This window comes from Natator depressus, chromosome 2 (assembly GCF_965152275.1).
Source record: "Natator depressus isolate rNatDep1 chromosome 2, rNatDep2.hap1, whole genome shotgun sequence".
NCBI classification, from domain to species: Eukaryota; Metazoa; Chordata; order Testudines; family Cheloniidae; genus Natator; species Natator depressus.
Window position 1 is genome coordinate 252,142,180 of NC_134235.1, and position 24,097 is coordinate 252,166,276.

The 24,097-nt window shown below is 40.7% G+C and overlaps 2 protein-coding genes across 2 annotated transcripts in view; one reads left to right on the plus strand and one right to left on the minus strand.

Moving 5' to 3' along the window:
• The window catches only part of ACAA1 (acetyl-CoA acyltransferase 1), a 31,981-nt gene extending 25,518 nt beyond the window's left edge, over positions 1-6,463 (plus strand). Inside the window, exons 11-12 of the mRNA XM_074946372.1 lie at positions 3,428-3,573; positions 4,349-6,463. Coding sequence (XP_074802473.1) covers positions 3,428-3,573; positions 4,349-4,424 — 222 coding nt within the window. The 3' untranslated portion in view covers positions 4,425-6,463. The remainder of the gene's footprint in view (positions 1-3,427; positions 3,574-4,348) is intronic.
• Positions 1-24,097, minus strand: part of DLEC1 (DLEC1 cilia and flagella associated protein) — a 64,512-nt gene that overhangs the window by 2,998 nt on the left and 37,417 nt on the right. Inside the window, exons 23-38 of the mRNA XM_074946371.1 lie at positions 23,466-23,596; positions 22,561-22,749; positions 21,951-22,018; positions 19,107-19,258; positions 18,120-18,235; positions 17,274-17,344; positions 16,758-16,975; positions 15,339-15,491; positions 14,193-14,315; positions 13,393-13,487; positions 13,205-13,289; positions 12,406-12,600; positions 11,272-11,433; positions 9,739-9,892; positions 9,070-9,190; positions 7,460-7,610 (exon numbers count right to left, since the gene is read on the minus strand). Coding sequence (XP_074802472.1) covers positions 7,487-7,610; positions 9,070-9,190; positions 9,739-9,892; positions 11,272-11,433; positions 12,406-12,600; positions 13,205-13,289; positions 13,393-13,487; positions 14,193-14,315; positions 15,339-15,491; positions 16,758-16,975; positions 17,274-17,344; positions 18,120-18,235; positions 19,107-19,258; positions 21,951-22,018; positions 22,561-22,749; positions 23,466-23,596 — 2,157 coding nt within the window. The 3' untranslated portion in view covers positions 7,460-7,486. The remainder of the gene's footprint in view (positions 1-7,459; positions 7,611-9,069; positions 9,191-9,738; positions 9,893-11,271; positions 11,434-12,405; positions 12,601-13,204; positions 13,290-13,392; positions 13,488-14,192; positions 14,316-15,338; positions 15,492-16,757; positions 16,976-17,273; positions 17,345-18,119; positions 18,236-19,106; positions 19,259-21,950; positions 22,019-22,560; positions 22,750-23,465; positions 23,597-24,097) is intronic.

Consider the following 24,097-nt stretch of genomic DNA (forward strand, 5'->3'; position numbering starts at 1 on the left):
TTTAAAATCTCCCTAATTGTATCTTATGGCTTATTTTATAAAGGTGAATTTATAAATGTATCAGTCTAGCTCAGTTTCCCATGTGTCTTGGGTACACAATGTAGTTCCAGTGTCTTTCACAGAGATGCATGTAGATGCTGAAGACAGACCTACTATCTTCACTCTCAGTATGCAGGACACATCATGTAGGCTCAGTTACTAACACATTTATTTTAAATACTTATTTGGAGTGGTAAATCTGAATGCCATGTTTTTCCTTAAATTATATATTTTGAGCTAAATTCATCCCTGGTGTAAATCCACTGAAGACAACAGACTTAGTGAATGCACGTAGCCAGTTGGGTTCAGTATTCCATTGAATGTACAGACCTGAGTTTACTTATAAGCTTTGCAACTGTATACAAATGCAAGGTGCCTAATACTAAGATGGGTGAACTTGAGTGCCTGCTATTAAATGAGGATATTGATATAACAGGCATCACAGAAATTTGGTGGAATGATGATAATCATTGGGACATGGTAAAGTCAGGGTATAAAATATATAGCAATCACAGTATAGGTCGTAATGGTGGGGGAATGGCACTATATGTGAAAGAAAACGTAGTCCAATAGCGTAAAAATCTTAAATGAATCAAACAGTACCATAAAAACTCTATGGGTAGAAATTCCACGCTTGAATAATAAGAGTATAGCAGTAGGAATATACTACCAACCTGTCCGGCATGATGATGATGATTGTGAAGAGCTCAGGGAGATTAGAGAGGCTTGAAAAACAGAAAACCTAATAATAATGGGGGATTTCAACTATCCTCATATTGACTGGGCACATGTCACCGCAGAGTGGGTTGCAGAGATAAAATTTCTAGATACCATTAATGGATGCTTCTAGGAGCTAGTCCTGGAATGCACAAGGGGAGAGGCAATTCTTGATTTAGTCCTAAGTGCCGTACAGGATCTGGTCCAAGAAGTGAATATAGCTGAATCGCTAGGTAAAAGCAACCATAATGTAATTACATTTAACATCCTTGTAGGGTGGAAAATACCCCAAAAACCAAACCATAGTAACATTTAACTTCAAAAAGGGGAACTATGCAAAAATGAGGAGGCTAGTTAAATGGAAATTAAAAGGAACAGTCACAAGAGTGAAATGCCTGCAGGCTGCATGGAAACTTTTTAAAAACACCAGAGTAGAGGCTCAAACTACATATAAACCACAACTAAGAGTAAAATAGTAACAGGTCAAAAAATGCCACCATGGATAAACAGCGGAGTTAGAGAGGCAGTTAGAGACAAAAAGACATCTTTTAAAAATTGGAAGACAAATTCTACTGAGCATAAACACTGGCAAGTCAAGTGTAAAAGTGTAATGAGGCAGGCCAAAAAAGAATTTGAAGAGCAACGAGCAAAAGACACAAAAACTAGCAGCAAATTTGTTTTAAGTACATCAGAAGCAGGAAGCCTGTGACAAAATCAGTGGGGCCACTGTATGATTGAGATGCCAGTGGAGCATCAAGGTAGACAAGGCTGTTGCAGAGGATGTGCTGGAGATTCCCACACCTGAGCCATTCTTTTTAGGTAATAAATCTGAGGAACTGTCCCAGATTAAGTTGTCAGGAGAGGTGGTTTTGGAGCAAATTGATAAATTAAACAGTAATAAATCACCAGAACCAGGTGGTATTCACCAAAGAGTTCTGAAGGAACTTAAATATGAAACTGCAGAACTACTAACTGTGCTATGTAATCTATCATTTAAATCAGCCTCTGTATCAGATGATTGCAGAATAGCTAATGTAACACTGATTTTTTTAAAAGCCTTGAGAGGTGATCCTGGCAATTACAGACCAGTAAGCCTCATTTCAATACCAGGCAAATTGGTTGAGACTGTAGAAAAGGACAGAATTATTAGACATACAGATAAACACAATTTGTTGGGGAAGAGTCAACCTGGCTTTTGTAAAGGGAAATCGTGCTTCCTAATCTATTAGAATTCTTTGAGGAGGTCAACAAATGTGACCAAGGATAATCCAATGGATATAGTGTACTTGGACTTTCAGAAAGTCTTTGACCAGATCCCTCCCGAAAGGTTCTTTAGCAAAGTATAGGCAGTCATGGGATAAGAGAGAAGGTCCTCTCATGGATCAGTAACTGGTTAAAAGATAGGAAACAAAGGGTAGGAATAAATGGTCAGTTTTCAGAATGAAGAGGGGTAAATAGCAGTGTCCCCCTGGGATCTGTATTAGGACCAGTGCTGTTCACCATATTTATAAATTATCTGGAAAAAGGGGTAAGCAGTGAGGAGCTAAAATTTGGAGATGATATAAAATTACTCAAGATAGTGAAGTCTAAATCTGACTGCAAAGAGTTACAAAGGGATCTAACCAAACTGGGTGACTGGGCAACAAAATGGCAGATGAAATTCAATGTTGATAAATGCAAAGTAATGCACATTGGAAAACATAATCCCAACTATATAAACAAAATGATGGTGTCTAAATTAGCTGTTACCATTCAAGCAAGGGATCTTGGAGTAATCATGGATAGTTCTCTGAAAACATCCACTCAATGTGGATGTCAAAAAAGCTAGCAGAATGTTAGGAACTATTAGGAAAGGGATAGATAAGAAGACACACACAATCATAATGCTACTACATAAATCCATGGTATGCCCAATCCTTGAATACTACGTGCAGTTCTGGTGGCCCCATCTCAAAAAAGATATATTAGAATCGGAAAAAGTACAGAGAAGGGCAGCAGAAATGTCTTGGGGAATGGAACAGCTTCCATATGAGGAGAGATTAAGAAGACTGGGACTGCTCTCTTATGAGGAGAGATTAAGAAGACTGGGACTGCTCTCTTTAGAAAAGAGACGACTAGCGGGAGATATGATAGAGGTCTATAAAATCATTAATGGTGTGGAGCAAGTGAATAAAGTGTTATTTACCCCTTCACATAACACAAGAACCGGGGGACCTGCTGAAATAAATAGGCAGCTGGTTTAAAACAAACAAAAGGCAGTAACTCTTCACACAAGGCACAGTCAACCTGTGGAATTCGTTACCAGGGAATGTTGGGAATGTTAAAAGTGTAATTAGGTTCAAGGAGGATAGGTCAATCAATGGCTATTAGCCAAGATGGTCAGGGATGCAATCCCATGCTCTGGATGTCCGTAAACCTCTGACTGCCGGAAGCCGGGACTGGAGAACAGTGTGGATCATTTGATAAATTGCCCTGTTCTGCTCATTCCCTCTGAAGCATCTGGCATTGGACACTGTCAGAAGACAGGATACTGGGCTATATGGACCATTGGTCTGCCCCAGTGTGGCCATTCTTGTGGTAATCCAGGCTGTTCCCCAGTATGGGATACATGCTGAGAACTGACACACAAGGTGATTAATTTCACAAGGACATTCTTGATATGTCTTTCTAGGTTGTGTATTGTGTTGAGAAACTGGGGATCCCAAAGGAGAAGGTCAACCCCCTTGGAGGAGCTATAGCATTGGGTCACCCACTAGGCTGTACTGGGGCTCGTCAAGTTGTCACTTTGCTCAATGAACTGAAGCGAAGGGGAAAACGGTGAGCATTTAAAATAATGTGGTAAATGGTTGTTTCTGTAAAGTATCTACAAGGTAATGGTCAAAGCTTGTGATGTCCCTTCCTTAAAATGGAGTGTTCATGTTTCTACCATAGCCTAGAGGATAGTAGGAGATGGCAGGCTATTATTGCTAAACAAGTTGAGTAAGAGCGACTCAGGTGTCTTCAAACAGAGTAGAGAAACTTAGTTTAGAGTTTCCTGGTGGATTTACACACAGCGTATTTCCCCACAAATTCTGATGAACAGCATGAGAGTTTCATTGTACACCTGGAGTAGATCATAGCTGAGCTTCCTGAAGAGTAGTAGAGGGAGGCAGTGTGGTAGTTTTCTTGTGGCAGTATTCTGAACTGATCCCATCCCTTCGTCTCAGAGGGTGAGTTTCTTCTTCAACACGACCTCAATCAAAGCAGAGTCCTAAAGCTCACCCCCTGTATAACCCACGTCCCCCCTTAATTTATCTTCTTTGATCGCTGAGGGGCACAGTTCTTACAGTGTGCCGCTCCCAGGAGAGTGGATATATCTGTGATGCCATGGGGCATAGAAGAGTTGGCTAAGGAGAAACTTGTACAAGGAATCTCTCTTTCTCACTTTAGGGAAATAGGCACCAGAGACTGTTCCTGAATTAGAATCTTTTTGTATCTAAGCCAACCTTTAGGTTTGTGGGCAGTATAAGTTAACTTTATTTGCCTGAAAAAAATCAGTGATCTAGAACCAGAGCTGTTGTTTCTAACCACACACTAACTTGTTTTGTTCCAGAGCGTATGGTGTTGTATCCATGTGCATTGGAACTGGTATGGGAGCTGCAGCAGTATTTGAATACCCAGGGAAGTGAATTCCATTGTACAAGAGAAGCACCGCATCTGACTCTTCATTTTCCAATGATGATGAATAATTTGCACTGTAAAAATGCAAGTGCGTTCAGGAATTTGTTTAATGGAACTTAAGGGGTATAAATGTCTGTGCACTGTATACTGAAATACTTTGGGGTGGGAGGAAATGAGCTTGGTGGCTGCCTCAAAGCTAAGGTGTGCAAATGCCAGGGGACATAGATGAGCTCAGTTCAGCCAGTTTTGATCTTAAAAATAGAGGCCTCAATTCACATGCATATTAGTAATCCCACTGGAGTCAATGGTACTCCTAGGTAAAATTACTCGTGTGGAACCAAGGGATCAGGGCTGTAATTCAGAAAGATGAAGTTCATGTGGATCTTGGTTTTTTTAATGACAGATGTTAAGGTACAGTTGCCTAGGCAACTAAATGTTGATGCACATGGAGCAATTTTTCCAACACACGACATATGTAGATTTTTTTTACTACCTAACGATAACGTTTTTAAGGGATCATCCTGGGATGATTGATTAAATCAGCAGCACCAATGAAAATGTTTTTTTAAAGTGGTTAAGCCGTGGTATTTCACCAACAGCCTGAGTGATTACATTCAGGTTATAACGATCCTTTATGGCTCATCTAATTTGTCCACTTGCCCAGTATGTGTGGTGGTGTTTTTTATTAAAAAAACTCCCATGTTTTTCTATTAAACAAATTTGGGCAGAGTAGATGGAATTGTATGCAAGTTTGTCCATTCACGAATAAGATTTCTCTTGTAAATGAGAGTGATGAAATAAAAGCAGAGAAGGGCTGAGCAGGCTATGCAAACTAGTAATTGTAAAATAAAAGCTGACCATTCCATCCTTAACTTTATAGTGTTTTTACTTAATGTTAGCTTGTTTTGTGACTTCTAAAAAAATCAGCCTTTTTTCTGAATTAACATTTAATAAAAGCTTATTTTGTATCTCACTACCCTAATATAGGACTGATTTTGCCCCCCCCTCCCCTTTTTTTTCTGTTAACTCTACATGAATATCAGTAGCATTCTCCCTGAGTCAGTATGGTTTTATTACCAGTGCAAAGACATACTTTTTGTATTGTACAACCATTTCGCTTCTTCAGTAGCAAGTTAATGTACTTTGGTCACATTAGGCGTAGAGTTGGAGATAACCTCGAGACAGTTATTATGGAAGGAATGGTGGAGGGTTATCGTAGCAGGGATGGCCAGAGAGGAAATGGATGGTGTGTGGCAGATCACTGGAAGGTTAGCTGCTAGAAGTTAGTGATAGATTGTGAAGGCTTCCAAAATTTCTGCTGTGATGTCACTGGTATTCAGACATGAATAAATGGATTTAGTTACTACCTTCAAAAGACCATTTAAACTCCTAATGCTAACTATTTTAAAAGGAAATATACTTATTATAATCTGACAAGCTGAAAAGTTGTGTCCTGTTTCTTGGTTATGCACTTAACATAATTGGGTACTTGAATGTAATTGCTATATTCTAAAAATCGGGATCAGTAATTAAAGGCCACAGTTAAAGATGGGCTGATTTTTTTATATTCTTTTCCCTACGAATGGGGAAAAAACCCCACTAAACTAGTCACACTTATTCAAATGGTATGTGAGCAGCATGCTAGAGTTCCAAGGCAGAAGTCTGAGGTGGGGCTGCAAAGTGAGATGCTGAAATCAGAGGGACAGGGAGGCCTCCAGTTCCTATATCTGGAAAAATTAGACTGTTTTGATTTAGATGAGTTACTACAGAGAGAATTCTTTCCCAGGTGTCTGGCTGGTGGTCTTGCTGACATACTCATAGTTCAGCTGATCACCATGTTTTGGGTCAGGAAGAAATTTTCTTCCAGGTCAGAGTGGCAGAGACCCTGGGGCGTGGCTGAAGGGGGTTGCCTTCTTCTGCAGCATAGGGAAGGGGCCACTTTCTGGTTTACACTAGAGCAAATGGTGGCTTCTCCATAACTTGAAGTCTTTAACTCATTAGTTGAGGACTTCAGTAGCTCAGCCAGAGGTTATGGGTCTATTACAGTAGGGTGTGGGTGAGGTTCTGTGACCTGTGATATGCAGGAGATCAGCCTAGATGATCGCAATCATCCCTTCTGGCCTTAAAGTCTGTGAGATGCCTCACTTTGCATGCCCACATTTGAAAATTCTGGCCCAGGCTTTTATGGATACATGGGATTCTGATTGGTTGAACAAATCTGACGCTTGCTAAAACTACTTCTGTTTCTGCTCTTTGCCAGCAAAGATTCCCCACACACTGCCTGCAAAATACTTCTGTTGCAGGATGAGGGTGGGAAACTGTTATGCTCTCAGAAATGGGAACATCAGAGTGACTTTCAGTTTTGTTGGTATTACTGTAAACAGGAAAGTGTGAGTAGGTGGGAACCAAGGGAGCGTAAGAAAATGAAGTGGGATGGAATCCCCCTTCTGTAGTTGCAGGGGTAGGGGGCCATGACCAACTCCCAGACACTTACTACTTAAAAAATACCAACCTAAATGTTTAAAGGTGCCTAAGGGATATAGATACCCAGCTCCCATTGACTTTTATATTCCAAGGCACTGAAAGAAACTGAGGCAGTCAGAATGATGGTCTTGTTCACTATTTCTAAGTCTCTAGTTTGCACCTAACTATTATAATGTGGAATTAATGGCTGACTTACTTTTAAACCAAGGAGCAAACTAAACTGTTACAGGAGCCTCCTTCTACAAAGCAGGGCAATTTTAAAAGAACTGTGAAACAGATACCTTGGAAGTATCAATGGGCATATGCCAATAAAAGGTAACTATAAAACTCAACACATACTACTTTGATTCAACACCTGTTGAATGGGATTTGTCCAGTAGACAATTATCCTAGTTCAGTAAAATTCTTTGTTATACACTACTTGGAATTTATTTTAAAACTACAATTTTTATTTAAATCTGAAGTACATGAAAATATGGGCAATGTAGTTTAAATAGTGCCATTCAGTACACATATGTAACTTCCAGTGACTTCAATAGCCAAGAATGTGACTCATTACCTTGACACCTAATCTATACCATCTCTCTCATATTAAGCGGAGATCTTCATATTTCTCATCGTAAGATCCTCTGCCTCTGATCTGTAGCTTGCAGGGCTTTTCTCCCAGCATTCCAGAAACAGTCACTGTAGTTTCATATTCCACATTACTCCTAAAATACAAAGGGAGAAGACATTCAGTTAGTTTGCCATTCTACTACGTGCAAGAATACAGCACAGTTCTATAAGGGGGCTGGGGGGGGAGAATGACCCTGTTCTCTGACATTTGCTGTGCTGGCCAGCTATCTGATACTGCAGAAGTTAACTTTGCTTTCCTTATGGGTGAGTTTTGACTACTGTAGCCTGGCCCAGTTTCATGTACCATCATATCACATGTAGTAACTGGGTACCAGTATGCTTTTTAACAGTGTCTTACCTAATGGTATATATGATGTTGAATGTGTTAATGTGGTGTTTGGAAGGAAAGCTTCAATGTTCTTTTTGTTGTATAGTTGTATTTTTATAAATATCTAAATGACAGGTATTATTGTGATGGCCGGGAATGACGCTGAGCTTTCTCCAGGGGACAGCCATTGTCCTATGGAAAAAGCAAGAAGTTAGATGAGAAAATTTTCCCATTGGTTCTAATAGGGCAGGAAGCAGTCAACTGAATGTTAGCTTTAGGCAAACATTTACAGTAAGTGTAGTTTTGGTTAACTTGTGACACGTGTGAATTCTAGATCTAGAGCAGGAGTCGCCAACTTTCAGCATGTGGCCTGTCAGGGTAGTCCACTGGTGGGCCACGAGACATTTTGTTTACGTTGGCGGTCCGCAGGCATGGCCCCTTGCAGCTCCCCGTGGCCGCAATTCGCCATTCCTGGCTAGTTCAGCATGTAGAGACAGTGTGGTAAGCTTCTTAATGTGACTTCACAGAATACTATGCGGAACAGCAAGGGTTCAACTTTCCTGAGCACTTGTTGGGCACCATGGGCAGGATATGAGCCCTATGATAAGGAGTTTAAAATCTAAGGAGACAACCCGAGGGCTCGGACATTGGCCATGCACAGCAGTTTGTAGTACCAGCACAGAAACAATAGCTGTAAGAACTTCATCTCAGCGGGGTGCCTCTGAACTCTAATGATAAATTCATGGTAATATTTCCAAAACGTTACTGCCTGGGCTTTGCATGAAAAAGCGTGTACCTTGATTTGGGCATTTACTGTACCATGACTCTGTGTGCATGCTGTGGAAGTGTATGGGCAAATGGGAATTAAGATGTCTAAATCCCGTTTGTCCGGGTACATGCAGGAACTGCGCAGTACAGCCATGTTAAAATGCATTCCCATGTGTAAATGGGCCTCTATTGACTGAATATGTCTCAATAATTCAGCTATATAATGGCTGATAATTTTAGCAGAAACATTTGTTCTTGGATTATGAGGGGAGCAAAACCACTTTTATTCTCTTCTCATAGACAATACTGTAGCCCAGAGAACTGGGCAGCTGTTCGGTGGAGGCACACACTGGGGTAACAGTTAATTTCTGTTTTAACTACTCCTTGCACCATAGCAGTCTGCAAGGCCATTCTTAGTCAACTCCAAAGACAGCAAAATTTCCGTTCTCTTACTCTACCTTGCGGTAAAACTGATCTTTAAAGCTGCTTTGGTGGGTAAGCTGCCTTCATGTGCCTCAAGAATTCCGTGAGTGGGGCAGATGGAAAATACTGCCATGCTGTTATGCTCTTCCTGTTGGTCTGCAGCAAAGTATGAAAATATCAATTGACATGATATAAGAGCCTTGTGTATAACACAGTATTCATGTAAGTAAACAAAACATCTCCTGACTTGCCAATGAAAGTGTCTGGTATTGTCACATTTGACTTGTCTACATTTTCATTTGCAGGGCAAGCTGGGGTAGTGGGAGTTGTAAATGGCAAAATAAAATGGTCTAGTCCTGCTCCCACTGAAATAAATGGGCATTTTACCATGAACCTCATTAGAAGCAAGCTCAGGCTGAAGTCAGTGGGAGTTCCTGGTGCTCACTTCCTCTTAGGATCAGGCCTTAAGTTAGAAAAGAGAGATCAATAAATATGGTGGGTCTGATTCTATTCTCTGGTAATTACTGAAGTCAGCGAAGAAACACTGGAGTAAAAATAGTGAGATCAGAACCTGACCTGCTTCTTACTGAATGGTTGTCATCATGTTGTATGTATTGACTAGATGTGCATGCTCATCTTACTAAAACAGAACACAAAATGTTAGCCTCTTATAACAAAGGGAATCTATTGCACAGGCTTAATACCCAGTAAAGCAGTCCAGTAACTTCTGCATCTGCTCCTGTTTAACAGGAAGACATCTTCTGTCCTAGTTTGGTCTACAAAGCAGGTCTCAAAATCAGCTGTCTCACAAGAGAGCTCCAATAGTGGGACAGTAAGGTATGCAGTCACTGGCACGAGCTGGAAGAATACAAGAGAGGAAGGGAGTTAAAAAAACAACAATCCATAACTTTGTCCAAAAAGTAACGAGCATTGAAGTCTTTAAACCACGATTTGAGGACTTCAATAGCTCAGACATAAGTTAGGGGTTTCTTACAGGAGTGGGTGGGTGAGATTCTGTGGCCTGCGTTGTGCAGGAGATGATCATAATGGTCCCTTCTGACCTTAAAATATGATTATTTAGGGCAAGCCTATGCTTAAAACACTGCATTGGCACAGCTGTGCTACTGTAGCGCTTTAATGAAGATGCTTTAAGCTGCCAGGAGAGAGCTCGCCTGTCAGCAGAGTTAATCCACCTCCCGAGAGATAGTAGCTATGTCGGTGGCAGAAGCTCTTCTGCTGACGTAACGCTGTATACAAGGGGGATTAGGTTGCTATAACTACGTTGCTCTGTGATGTGGATTTTTCACACCCCTGAATGACGTAATTATACCAGTATAGGTCTAGTGTAGACCAGACCTTAGTTTCTCAGATGTTGGCTTAGGCAAGAGAAGAGAGTCTGAACTGTAGAGTGTAATCTGTTTAAGCCTGTGGCCTATTATGACAGTTAAGTGTGCTGTGTTGCTTTTTCAGGGAGGTTTTCAGAACAGCAACATTGTATGTCCTCAGCAAGGTAATGTTCATTGTACATTCTGATGTATGAAGACACAGACATTCTAGTTTCTCTTCCTTCTTTAGAGCTGTATCTGGCACATTGTTGCAAATTGTTTTTTTACACAGGTTGTCTACAGTTATCATTATGTTGTCCATATCTTAGATACCACAGTGAGCAAAGCTTTAGAAATACCTTGAATGAAAAAATTCTGCACAGCACTGAAACTGCTGATTTTATAACCTTCAGTCTGGAAGAGGTCAGTTTCAAACTGTGGGGGCTGTGATCATATCCCATCCCATTAGCTAAGCAGCCACAAGAGACCTCCAAGGAATATTGCTGCAGGAGGTGATGCTGGTAACTCAGTCGGTAGCACTCTCGCTGAGTCAGTACTGAGCAAATGCCTCAGCATGGTGTCAAGGGGCAAAGTCTCATTGGAGGGTGCTGTCTTTTGGCTGAAATCTAGGCCTTCCTGCTGTACAATCAAAGAACCTATGGGACTCTTTGAATTAGGCCGCCACACTGAGATTAACCGTCTGTTATCCTGAGAGTCCCCTGCAGTTTCAGTTGAAAGCTATTACTTTTGTGCAGTGCTGCTGTTCATTATTGGTTAGTTGGCATACTTTACCCTAGAAGCAGCTGCATTTCAGTGGTGGGTAAGTTATGAAAAATAACTGATCATTCTGTATTAAAGGTCCATCATGAACCTAAGTTTTTAGAGTTACTTTTGTTCTTCAGTGCTTGTTACCTGGGTCGTTCTGTTACTGTGTTCAATAACCAGATTTTGACTGAATTCCACTTTCCTGTCTCCATTCTCAAACTGGAGCACTTTGATTCCCGAGAGCAGCTGGTCAGCTGGCAGATTCTGATACGTAAGTAACTCCAGAGTTGTGTGAAATGATACTTTCACCTGGGGGGAAATTCAGATGAAAATGTGTGAAGTAACTGTAGGAAATCCACAGCCCAACAACTCTGCCCCAGAGCGCACATTCCCATCATAACCCAAAAGAATCATGCCGGTGCCCAAAATCCCATGGGATCCTGTACAACAAGGCAAAGGTTTAAAAAAAATCTTGACATTTTTTTCAAAATCCAGAACTATTTCCTAAAGGCGAGTGCAGTGAAACAGAGGGCAAAAGGTGAACTGTACTGCTTTAAAATATGAGGAGAAAAACCCGCAAGTTTGTGAATTCTCCTCTCCCTAATGCCAGTTCTACAGAAGTAATTCTATTGCCTTCCGTGGAGTTTAGTTTTGCTGTCAGAATCAAGCCCCGTGTGCCCACGTTGAAGTGTAGTTATTTCATTCTTTGCTGACTGACTATTCCCTGACACCAACATATACACCTAAAACGAAACAGGATTCTTCTGCCTTCCCCTGTCATCTAACCTAGGAGTTAGCAGATGGGAAGCTCAGGCCTTGAAAGGAAGAGTGGAAAGCCAAATATTTTCTTTTACATTGTAAATACATTTATCGTTATGATATTCTGATACTGATTTAGTGCTTATTGCAAAGTGACTTCAGTGGGACATTACCAGTAAGAAAAGCATAACAAGCACCATTGTACAATTGTGTTTTTCCTTTCTCCCCAAAGCTTTGCAGTTCACCTAGGCCATGTTTGTATACTAATTACTAAGGGCTTGTCTACATGGTGGATTAATCTGCACTAGAGAGGTGTCAATTCTAGTGGGTACCAGAGTGGACACCAGTCCCTGCTGAAATAGTACTACATGAAAATACACTAAGGAACGGCTAGTGCATGCCAGCAGGGTCCATGTGGGCCAGTTAGTGTGCAACAGAATTGACACCCCTCTAGTGCGGACTAATGCACTGGGTTGACAAGCCTTAAACTGCCCTGGCCCGAGGGGCTTTTTTTGAACCTACCAGCACATTTTGCTGTGGATGAAGTAGAAGTTGCTTTCCTTGCTCCTCCCTGTCGCTGTGGGATGTTTTCAGGCTCCTGTTGGGGTCGATACTGGACACAGCGAAGGGCACAGATAGAAGGATCCTGAAGTGTAAGGGAGCCTCTGTGGAATTGGTGAGTTTCAGGTTGTGAGTAAGGACTGACTCTGTCAAAACCTGAAGGAGAATGTATTAAACTACTTTCAATCTGAATTCCCTCCAGAGGCTTGAAGGCTATCTAGTCTCTCGAGTCATTCCATAGCATCTGAGATTTGGAGGATCCTTCCCCAAACCACTTTCTTTTTTCTCTGTGTGGGTGCTTCAGAATCTCTTGATTAAAATGTAAAATAAAAATATAATAAAAGGTTTAAAAACAAAATTTGATAGAACTTTGTGAATCACCAAAATTCACAGACATGCTGGGAGCTAAATCACCTTCATTGTGCTCCAGAATCTTTTAAAATCTGAAAATGAATGATTGTTTTGATACTTAAAAGATCACTACGGTAAATTAACCCAACACAGAATAGCTGTCTTCCTGAAATAACATCTCCCTTCTTGGCTTATAGGTAATTATACTCTAGTCTCCTCTGGCCTAGTTTGTAGTCTACCAAAAAAAAATAAAGGTATTGCGTTGTGGGTAAACGTTTAACACTGCATCAGCAGGACATAGTCAGTAAAAACATTATTTTACAGCAATGTGAGTGTTGCCATGAATGATCTTAAGAGCTGAGCAGTATATTTAAATACACCTTAATACAGTAATATGTTAGATACTCACTCCAGAAAGGGGTTGATTTGGTATGAGATCACTTGCCATGGAATGAAACACCATTCCTCCATCATGATCCATTTCTATAGTTAACCTGAACGTAAGGAATCACAGGCTGTTAGAACCCTTTCCTTAGTCTCTGATTTCATTTAGTTGTTTACTGTAAGTTTATGAACTGTTGGAGCTGTTGTACTCACAGAGCAGGCTTTACAAAAGCTTGCAAGTCCATTCGCAATGGTGCAACTCCATAGCCATATGAACGAGTCACCTTGCCAGGTATCCCTTGTGCAAGCTGATAAGAGAGGAAGGATACATGAGGATCAAACTAATGTGTCAAAGCTGAAGCACTAACTTCAATCTGAGAGGGTGTTTCTCAAAGCTGTCAGCCATAGATGAACTCTGGCAGTAGTAAATTATGCTACCTCTATAAAAATTCTGCAAATAGCAGAATCTGAGCTATATTTGCATTTTGAATGCAAACAAAAATTCTTAATAAATTAGATGAAAGCCTCTCATTAATATAGGGGCAACTCATATGTTCTAAAATTTTATAAAATTTCTTTACTAAATATTTTATTATAGTTAATAACACTTTGTGCTTCACAGCTGAGGATCTCAAAGTTCTTTACAAACATTATTTAAGCTTTGCAGCAGCCTGTAAGTTCTATTCCAGTTTCACCAGGGAAGAGTCTGATAGAAGATAGGTGACTTGTCCAAATTCACACAGTGAATGAGAGGGAGAGTTGAGAATAGCACTCAGGAGTCTAAGTCCTAATTCCCTATTCCCTTATTAAAAACGGTTTTAGTATAAATTAGCTGTGTGTGCAGTTATTAGCTAATCAGTAGCAGAAATCACCATTCACCACCTGCTCCCCATGTTGTAAGGAATAAATAATAAAATAGCTTCACTGTTACTGATCAGCATTCAGCGCAGAAAGAAGCAAACGGAAGTGACAATACTACTTAGCTAAATACTTAGCTGTGATAGTACATTTACCTTGCTGTCTAGACTCATGAAACCCAATGCAAACCCCTCACATTCAATTTTGTTAATGAGCTTTGGTAACGTGAGTGGAGTGAAGGAAATATGGATGGAGGCACTGCCACCTGCAGGAACAACCTGGAATCAAAATATTATACAGACATTTAGCTAAAGCAAATGAGCAGTTTTGCATTATGGAAGCATCTTAACAGATCTACATCTAAGGTTGCATTGAGCTTTGCAGTTAAAGCATACATAAAAATCTCTTTGGGCTGCTCTATGCCCAGACTTGCACAAAAATGACAAAATATGAATTAAAACCAATGTAACTATTTCCATGCAAATCTATGTGGGTACATTCAACTTTAGTCACTTTTATTCTGAAATAAAGGGGTCCATGCATACACGTGCACCAAAATAACTAAATTAGTTTTAAGAAACTGAATTAATTTTCTGAGAACTTAGTTAAGTTTCTAATTACTGTGGAGTTCCAAGAATTTACAAATGACCCCTTTAAAATTTTCTTTTATTAAGTCTAACCTTGTACTTTAACCCTTTGGCAAAGAAGTTTCTTACATTTGGGAACTGAAAATTGATACACTGCTAGATTAGTCCAAGATTTAAGATGTGGTGGGTTTTTTTAAAAGTTCATTAATGTTCAAATTTTTGATGTATGGACACACACACTCATAACTTTGTTTCCAATAAACTGTTTGTCATTTTTTTCCTGTCAAATTTCTGAGCATATTTTATTCTAGATCTTGTGGTCCCTAATTGATTTTGGATCAATTATTTTTGAAGCAGTATGAGTTATACAGTATATTTGTACAGGATGAGTCACCTGTGAAGACAGCCTGAGGTCGAAAGGCCTGCATTCAAGCTCAGCCAGTTATGCTTGCCTGTTCTTCACAGGGCAAAGGACCTGCTTCCAGAGCTTGGTACTTAGACTTCTTGGACCTTGGGAAGTCTGTTGGAGACCACTGTTATCCTGTTGACTTCCTAAGGTCTGCAGAAGTATTTCTCCACACCTTCTTTAGGATTTCGTTTTTCCACTGCTCTTGCTCTGTACCACTGAAAAGCCTTCCCTTTCTGTCCCATCTCCCCAGTACTATACAGTTGGCTATTTGCAAACTATAAGGACACATAAGAGCCACAGCTTACGATTTGTGTAGGAGTTATACAGTAGGGATAGTCGGAAGGAAACCCTTCATGAGCTTGTACAAGGACAGAGATTATTTTCTTTTGATTATTTATTGGTCTCCAGACTTCAGAATCACTCCTTCCTTTCTCTTCCTTGTTGTCTACATCTGACTCCTACAGGTATGAAAGGGTAAGGAATGTTACGCATTCAGCACAGGACTATGGGAAGGCAGAACCATCATTCTCAAAACAAAAGGAGAGAGCAAAAATAGCTAATATCATTTTGTCTCACTTTCCAGCATAAACCCTGGTTTCTCCCATTAAACACTGACTCGGGGTAACTCCTGCGGGCGCTGGATGCCCTGACCTCCCACTGAAATCAATGGAAGGTCGGGTACCCCAATGCTGTTCAGATGACAGCAAGACTGAGCCTTAGGAGTGTCTTGCTCATCATGCAAAGCAGCACTCCAGCCCATGGCTTCCTAGATTAATGTTTTCAAAACAAAAAATAGTGATGGTTTAATACCGATTCATAGATTCTAAGAACAGAAATTACCATTATGATCATCTAGTCTGACCTACTGTATAACACAGGCCAGAGAACTTCTCCAAAATAATTCCTAGGGTAGATCGTTTAGAAAAACATCCCATCCTGATTGATTTTAAAATGGTCAGTGATGCAGGATCCACCATGACCCTTGATAAATTGTTAACAATTTTTAATTACTCTTACCATTAAAAATTTATTAATTTCCAGTTGCTGACTTTGTCTAGCTTCATCTTCCAGCCATTGGATCATGTTATATCTTTCTCTGCTAGATTGAAGAGCCACTTATTTAATATTTGCTCCCCATGTAGGTACTTATAGACTAATCAAGTCACCCCTTAACCTCTTTTAAAAAATTGACACATTAGCTCCCTTCCAATCTTCTGGAACTTCCCCAGTGGCCTCCACAACATCCTCTGGCAAGGAGTTCCACAGGTTGACTGTGCATTGTGTGAAGAAATACTTCCTTTTGTTTGTTTTAAACCTGCTGCCTATTAATTTCATTTGGTGACCCCCTAGTTCTTCTGTTACGAGGAGGAGTAAATAACACTTCCTTATTTACTTTCTACACACCTGTCATGATTTTATAGACCTCTATTATATCCCCCTTAATCATCTCTTTTCCAAGCTGAAAAGTTCCAGTCTTATTCATCTGTTATATACTTCTAACTATTCTTGTTGCCCTTTTCTGCACCTTTCAAATTCCAGTGTATCTTTTGAAATGGGGCAGCCACATCTGCCCGCAGCATTCAAAATATGGATGTAGCATGGATTTATACAGAGGCAGTATGATATTTTCTGTCTTATTATCCAGCCCTTTCCTAATGATTCCCAGCATTCTGTTCGCTTTTCTGATAATGGGGTTTAGAAAAACCAGGCTGCCATGACCTTACATCATCTGTCACAAAGGAGGCTGGAGAAATGGTGTCTGGGCTGCTTGGAATTTTATCCCAGTTTAACACAATTTCAGTCTCTGAGGCGCTCGCAGTTGACTCAATCTCATTCTCCTCTATGTTCTTCATAGGAAAGTGAGGGCCATAAAACAGCAAGAGGTCCACCAGCTTCTCATGATCTTTTTCTTGATTGTAAGTTTTCCAGTCCATGCGAATGTCTGAGTGAAAAAGGAAAGAACTATTAATCTTAGTCAGGCCAACAATAACACAGCTTTTTTGGCCCTTGAGAAAAAGTGGACTAGGTTGACAATGGCACACGGACACACGGATGCCAAGCGCACTTAAGTGGAAGTTTTTTACTCTCAGGACCAGTCAGGGATTCCTCAAGGATCAGAAGAGCATAAATGTGACTTAAACCCATCTTTGCCTGGCACTGGTCTTGCACTAGACACAATCTAGCCAGGTCCAAGGATCCCAGCCTAGCTCGTATATCTTAGAATATGAAACCAGCCTTACCACAGGGAGTGGGGTTGTTGAGTCTGATGCAGCGGGTGACAGTATCCCCACCAGAGACATGAGCACCAAACCTGGAAAGGAGGAATCGGTTAATGTTACGATGTGCAATTGTTAAGTCAACTCCTAAGAATTTTTCTTTTAAATGAGTCATTAACAAAGTGGAAACAGATCAGCTTAAAGAGTTACTGTTGGCAGTTTGTTGTATTGGAAACCAGATAATCTAGAGTCAATCTAGGAAACAAAGTTATTTTGTACATTCAGATTACATTCCATTATCCACTCCCTCCATATTCTGATGGCATAGTTGTCTCAGACTCGTGTGTGTGAGCAAATGTGCTTATGAAAGATGGTGGATAAAGAAGTCAATAGAAGCGTTGGAGTGGCAGAGGCTACCTCCTCAGTGACAGGAGTAGCAGGACTTTTTCCACCATTGGTACTGGCATGCCAGTGATCTCTGTCCATGCTGGCCCTGAATCAATTGAGCCTGGAATGACTGAAATTCAATCAGTATTAAACCCTGAGAAAACAGTCTGGAAGAATGGTTGGTAGCATGGTTGATGAAGGATTTAGGAGATGTTGTATATGGAAACAGGGCATTTTACAGTCATGCTAGGAAACACAAACAAAGCGGTATGCTAAACTTATCTACATCAGATAAGGCCTTAGTGTAATGTTTGACTGTCTAAACAAAATAAAGCACACACTGTATTTTGACAAATATACCATTGAACGTTGTCTGCCTTCTTAGTGAACAACAGAAAATGACCAAAAATGAACACTGTAGGCATAGTCTAATGGCATTTGAAATGTCTGACGTCCTTACAAACAGCATTTGGGGGGCTATACCTGATTATTGGTATCTTTGTTTGGTGTTCAGTCTGAGGTCCTGTCATCTGCAAGAAGATCGGGCAACCTTTCACAGTCATTTGCATAGGAATTAATGTAGGCCGTAAGTCTCCCACCTAAGAAAAAACAATGCATCTTGGCAATTAGAATTAAATGCTACCTTAGAACGTGGGTTACTAAATTATATCGTAGCCTTTGAGCCAAATGGATTTTCAGTTTTTTTTAACTCTCTCTTTTAAAGGACATTAGTGAAGCAAGAGATCTAATGAGGACTCTTGTCACCAGGAAAGTCCTGTACCTAATCTATTGGTCATTCTGCTTGATGCCTTTCTAAGGCTATGGCTACACTACGAGGCTTTTAGCAACACGGTTGTGCCGCTACGGCCGTGCCGCTAAAAGGCACCACGTAGCTGCTGTTTGTCAGCAGGAGAGAGCTCTCCTGCTGACAAAAAACTTCCAGCCCCCACGAGATGCAGCGGCTTTGTCGGCAGAAGAGCGCTCCCTGGTGACAAAGTGCTGTTCACAACAGTGCTTTTTGTCGGTAAAACATTCGGCGTGTGCGTGTGTGGTTTTTTAACACCCCGGAATGACAAAAGAGTTGCCGACAAAGTGCCAGTGTAGACAAAGCCTAAGAGCCCTTCCACCAGGCACAACAGCATAACATATTGGGTTGGTGGAGCCGAGTAGCGACTGTTACAACTGGATTTTGTAGATGGAACAAAACTATGTTGTGGAACTCTGTTACAGCCCTCTGAAAAAAAAGGCCTTCAATGTGTGGCCAAAACCAGATCCATATGTTTTAACAGGAGAGGACAATTGTCAACTAAACCTTGTCAGAAGAAACAGTCTAGAAAAAGCTACTCTGAATCTTTATTGAAATCCTGACAAGCAGAAGAATGTGTTTTAGCAAAGAGGAATTTGGGGAAAGACAATTGGCCCCAAACTGACCATGCAGATTTGGTTATCAGAAGAAAAAGCCTCACCTACCTTACAGATGAGATCATCATGGTACTCTCCCCACATGTTGTTATAAGCTGTTATTTCTATAATTAGCTGCTGGAAGGCTTTCAGAGTTCCTGTGGAAGGTTGGGCATGGAAAGCCACTCCTCTCCCATGAGACAGTAAAGCCAGCATAAATTCTGAAAGAATAGAAGAGCATTTGATAAGATTTCTAGGAAATGGAATAAGGTTTGTTTTTCAAACAAAATACATGTTCAGATCATCAGCTGGTATTAATCAGGGTAGTTCCACTGGCTTCAGTGGAGCTATGCCTATTTACAAAGTTGAGAATTCAGCCTCTAGAATAGTTTCCCAAACTTTTCCTATTGTATACCCCCTTCCAGAGCTGCCAGCAGCCCACATACCCCCTTCCAGATTTACCAGCTGCCCATGTACCCCACCCTTCTTATCACTGATACTTTGTGTGTTCTTCTTAACACTATTTGTCTTTAGCCATCTGTCTGTATTTCACTGTTATATACAGATATAGGTATAGTGCAATGTATACAACCGAAAAAACCCCTAAGTTCTGAGCTTAGTTAGACTAGACTGGACAGTTGCTGGGCAACTGAACCTGCGCTGTACAGTGATTGGAGGTGAGGGCTCTGTACGTCAGCATCTCTGTGTATTTGTGTTCTCACTGGTACATCTTGAAGTAAATTAACTACTGTACTTTATATAACAAATTCCCACGGAATTTTAAAGCTTCGTCTGAGTAGCCTATTATGAAAATGCAATAAATAAAATAATAAATAAAATCCACCATTACACAATTTCTCCTGCATACCCCCCAGTGGTGTCTCACATACCCCAGGGGTACATGTACCACAGTTTGGGAACCACTGCTCTAGAATCAAATCATTTTCACTCCAGCTTCCTATTCAGTGGTTCTCAATCTGTTTTTATATTATGGATCACTTGTTAAGACAAAGATTCTTCCAAGGACAACCTCCCCTGCCAACCTCCTAATTCTGCGCTTTTCTGTGACAAATGTAATGCTTGATTACATGAAAAAGCAATATTGGTAAGATGAAAATAAATTGACTCCAATGGGATTGGAGTGACTGACTGGTTAACTTCGTGATCTATGCTATTTATTTATTTCTAGATGTCTGCTAGCCCTCTAGTTGTCGTAGTGTCTGGAAATCTAAACATCTAACAAACACCTGACTAAGATATTTAGCAAGCACTCCAGATGTAGATAAGGACTTGTTTGTTTACTTGATCAAAAAAATGTCCCAGAAACCCCAAGACAGTCCTGACTGGATAATACGTGGCAGGAGGCATCACTTCTTGAAAACAGAGATGCTCTGCTATTGACATAGACGCAGCTCCATGGACCACTTGGAAGTGCATCACAGGATACAACGTAAGAACTAATGTTAGGCATTTACTCCTGGGGAAATTCTGCACCAAAAAATTAAAAATTATGCAAAATTCTGCATATTTTGTTTGTCAAAATAACACAATATAATCACACCAGTTTCCATTATTTTTGGTACTTTATTTCAAAATTCCTGTCAGTATGTATGTCTGTAACAATACAGACAATGAAAAAGATTCAGGAAATGTTTTTTGACAAATAGATTCCTTACTAGGCATATAAATACAGAACTCTGAGTAATTAATTTAAACGACAATACAGACCCTATTTCCCACACCCCTCAGAAGCAGGGCAAAGGCTTGGGGGAGTCAGAGGTACCAGAGGAGCTGAGGAAAAAAGGATCCTGGGAGTGTACCTGGAGGGTTGTTGGTGGGAGAAATATGAAAAGGGTTTTTTGGGGGAGGAAGGGCAGGATTGTTAGGCAGTTGGGGCGCCTCCCCCAGACAGATCCTGGCTGACTCCTAGCCTCTCCCATTCAGTCAGGCATATCTACCCCTGTCCCCATGTGATCCTGCGCCTCCACTCCCATTCAGCCCCTGACCCTGTCTGTCCTGCCCCACTAGCCCTTAGTCTGTGATGCCCCCAGCAGCCCCGTGTGCCCCATGCTGCCTGTCGACCCATATCCCCTGTCTTCTGTCCTGGCCCCACAGGCAGGGCGCTGCAAGGAACACAGTGTTTTCTCTTCCCTATAGCAGCAGGGGAGGGCCCCAGAGTGTCTGCTCTGTTCTAGAGCCACAGCGGACCTTGGTGGGCAAAAGGTGTAACTGCAGCAACTTTCCAGCAGAAGTAATTTTCTGTGGCACATGAATTATGCGCATGCGCACTGGCACAGAATTCCCCTGGGAGTAGACATTCTACTGCATCTTTTAAATTATGTTTTATTTGCTATTGGCTAGATTCTGATATCACTACTCACTCATAGCATCTTACTTTATAAGTAGTCTCAATGGCTACTTGTGAAGTAAGGTGCTCCTCTAGATGAATAAGGGTATCAGAGTCTGATTCTTTGTACTGGTATAATACCTTGCACAACGGAGCTGTGAACCTTCCTGATTAGGACCTCTGGGAGCTACTGCAATATAAATAATAAACAACAAAGGATCAAATCCTGCCTGGTCAGTCCATCCAACCCTACTGAAATCAATGAGGCTGCAGGGGATGGAAATCAGCTTGGAATTTGGCCTAATTTTTTTAAATTTTAGAGCTTGTAAAAAGGACCAGATTGACTGCCCTGGGGCCTGGACTCCTCTATCTACAGACTAGACACTGAATGCTGTGGGCAAGCCCCACAACGTCTACCAGTATGTTTCAGTCCTGTCCTGGAGGCCCAAACTCTAATATAAAGGGATTTCCATTTCCATTCAGCCCTCTTTCCATAAATGCTGTTGCTGAGTGTGCCAATTGTGAGGAGATATCTTTCTGGCCAACAAAAATAGCTTTTCTCATACCTGATTGTGCTCTCTTGGCTCCATGTCTTCTGATATGTGCTGTTCTTTTCACCAGGCTGGCTGTGGAGCTTGTAAAAGGAAAAGACTCAATGATAAGTCTGTGAGCCGCGCAAGTCTTTGCTAATTTTACAAGCTAGTTCAACCAAACTCCTAGATTGTGGGTAACTATTGCTCAAAGACAGACCTCATAGAATCTCCTGCTAAATGAATTTTTAAAATAGCTTCTTTATATGTGAAGCCATTTAAATGCCAAGACACAAGTTCAGGATTCCGTAAGCCAGATCCTCAGCTGGTGTAAATCAGCATAGCTCCACTAATGTCAATAGTGCAATGCTATTTACACCAAATGAGAATCCTGCCTTTGTGTTTCCTGCAAAAGTTGATGGCCTGCAACCATAGTACCTCAGCCAGAGGATTCATCATTTCTCATAAGCAAAGCAAAGTCAACTCAAGAAACACCCAGTATTGCACGAAGTGGCATGGCAATAGGGGATTGTCCCCTCACACCAGTATACCTCCATTTCAGTGAAATTATTCCAAATTTACACAGCAACGTGAAAGGAAAATCAGGCCGAGAATCTGATTCATTAGCAAAAAAGGCACAACTTACAGACTGTTTCCTTGTTCCTCTGTGGTAACTGGACAGCTACTGAAATATTCAGCTTCTAGTGTGAATGGAGCATCGATTCCAGTATGATTGGTAAGTATTAGTTGGCGTGTTACTATGCTCTTCAATGCAACTTCAGATCCAAAGTCCAACAGAAGATCTTGAGGACTTCGTAACATTTGCTTCTCATCACTAAAGATAAAAGTGACATCAGATATTAAAGCTAGCACTCCTCTTTCTTCATAGCATAGAAACAGTTTAGGCAGCGTTGAGATTTCCAACATAAGGCAATTTTGATGTCCCTTGTTAAAAGGGCCAACTAGCCTAAGATTTATACCACCAGCATTTGCCAGTATTGGTTTCCCTCAATTATATTCCTGTAGGAATTTATTTCAGGTGTAGTGATTATGCTGATCTGCCAAATTAAAACTATTTCTGGCTCACCTGAAAAAAAGAAACAACAAGGACTTAAAGTACACCCTGAAACAGAGTAGTCATGTTAGGTATCACAAGGATACAATTAAAAATACCAGGCAGACGTAGGCTTTGAAATTATCAAGGTGAGTTGCATTTGTCATATACCAGATTTGGCAATGTGGCAGGAAAACTTCGAAACAGCCCAGGATATTTGATCTTAAATTGTATGGTATAGAACTCAATACTTTAATATCCATATCTGAGAGTTAAATTTACATATTTTAAACATTGCAGACAGTTACTTTGGCTTGTGAAGCTATGATGGGCATAGGATCCCCATCCCTTGGCTGGCAGCGAGAGGGCTAATTCTTTCACTCCAAGCAGAGAAAGCAAAGATATTCAATCAGAATATAGATGGACTATTACAGTGTATTAGATGTTAAAAACCAACAAACAAGTCTGGGTGATTATTTTATAACACCTTAATTTACCTGGTAACTTTACTGTCACAAGGTATCAAGTATGTGACATGCAGTCCCTTTACTTGGCCAGAAATGCCCATAAAAAGAGGTTCAATCATATCTTCTATGCTACAGCAGAGGGTAAGGTCATTCAGCTCATCCTAATAGGAGAAAGTCACATCTTCTTTGTAAATGGAGTCAAAGATACAGACGAAAGATGTCATCATCAAAAATGATTAGTAAAACAGGTAAAAATCTTACTGGATTAAAAAAACCAACAGAATTGCAGGGGAAGACTGAGACGTTTTACTGGTTGCTTTACATGGATTTCCTACCAGAACACTGCATCAGATTTGTTTGGTAGTAGATACCACATTAAACATTTGCTGATGTTACTGTATGTTTTGCATCAACATCAAATACTGTAAACCTAAAAATGCACCATTACTGATTTTTGCCACATTTTCTGGTAGAAGCCTGTCTTTTCAGTGCAGGACTGCTTGTGGAAATGGATCTCATTGACTGGACACATTAATTCTGACCTCCCTCCTTTAAGTTTTTCCAGGTAAGGAAGAGTTAGGATATGTCTACACTACAGATGCTACACTGGCATAGTTATGGCGCTGCAGCTGCACAGCTGTAGTGCCGCAGTGTAGACACTT